Below are 531 nucleotides of genomic sequence, written 5' to 3' on the forward strand. Positions count from 1 at the left end.
ACAGTCATGAGGAACTGATAGGGACGACTCGGCATCGCCTTAACCCTGACGAGACCATCCTTGGCGACTATCATATCCTCCCTAATAGTGACAGAGCCATCCTCCATACCAGGGAGGGTGAGGCCATAAGTCTCCATTGCCATGGATTTACCACATGGAGCGGGGTTGTTGTGCACGTCCTTGACATCTGGATTACAGATAGACCTAGTTGACATATGCATACGTACATTGCCTGGCTTGAAAGCCTGAAGATCATCGATGATAGCAAAGAGGATCAGGAGTGTAGACAACATGATGAATCAAATAGCGAGAGAGATAGAACCTAAGTGTCGACCCATAAATCCCCAGTCTGCCGAAAAGAGTACAGCACTTGTGATCCATTCCCGACCAATCGGGAAAAACGAGGGCTAGCTCACTGTCTCTGGAATCATGCGCACAAAAAAAGATCATGGCCAGAACGCACGCGCAAAATGGATACCTACTGTCGGGTAGTCTATTCGGCACTCCAATGTAGGCTAGACGGACTTCTGA

General features: G+C 48.6%; 1 protein-coding gene across 1 annotated transcript; it reads right to left on the reverse strand.

Annotated features, from left to right (window-relative positions):
- Positions 1 to 28: 28 nt before the first annotated feature.
- On the reverse strand, positions 29 to 293 carry Pmar_PMAR028853 (hypothetical protein; the record flags this gene model as incomplete). The annotated part of the gene is made up of 1 exon (XM_002768435.1): positions 29 to 293. A coding segment is annotated over one exon (265 nt), but the record flags the coding sequence as incomplete, so codon positions are not given.
- Positions 294 to 531: the final 238 nt, after the last annotated feature.

This window comes from Perkinsus marinus (genome assembly GCF_000006405.1).
Source record: "Perkinsus marinus ATCC 50983 genomic scaffold scf_1104296968306, whole genome shotgun sequence".
Taxonomy (NCBI): Eukaryota; Perkinsozoa; order Perkinsida; family Perkinsidae; genus Perkinsus; species Perkinsus marinus.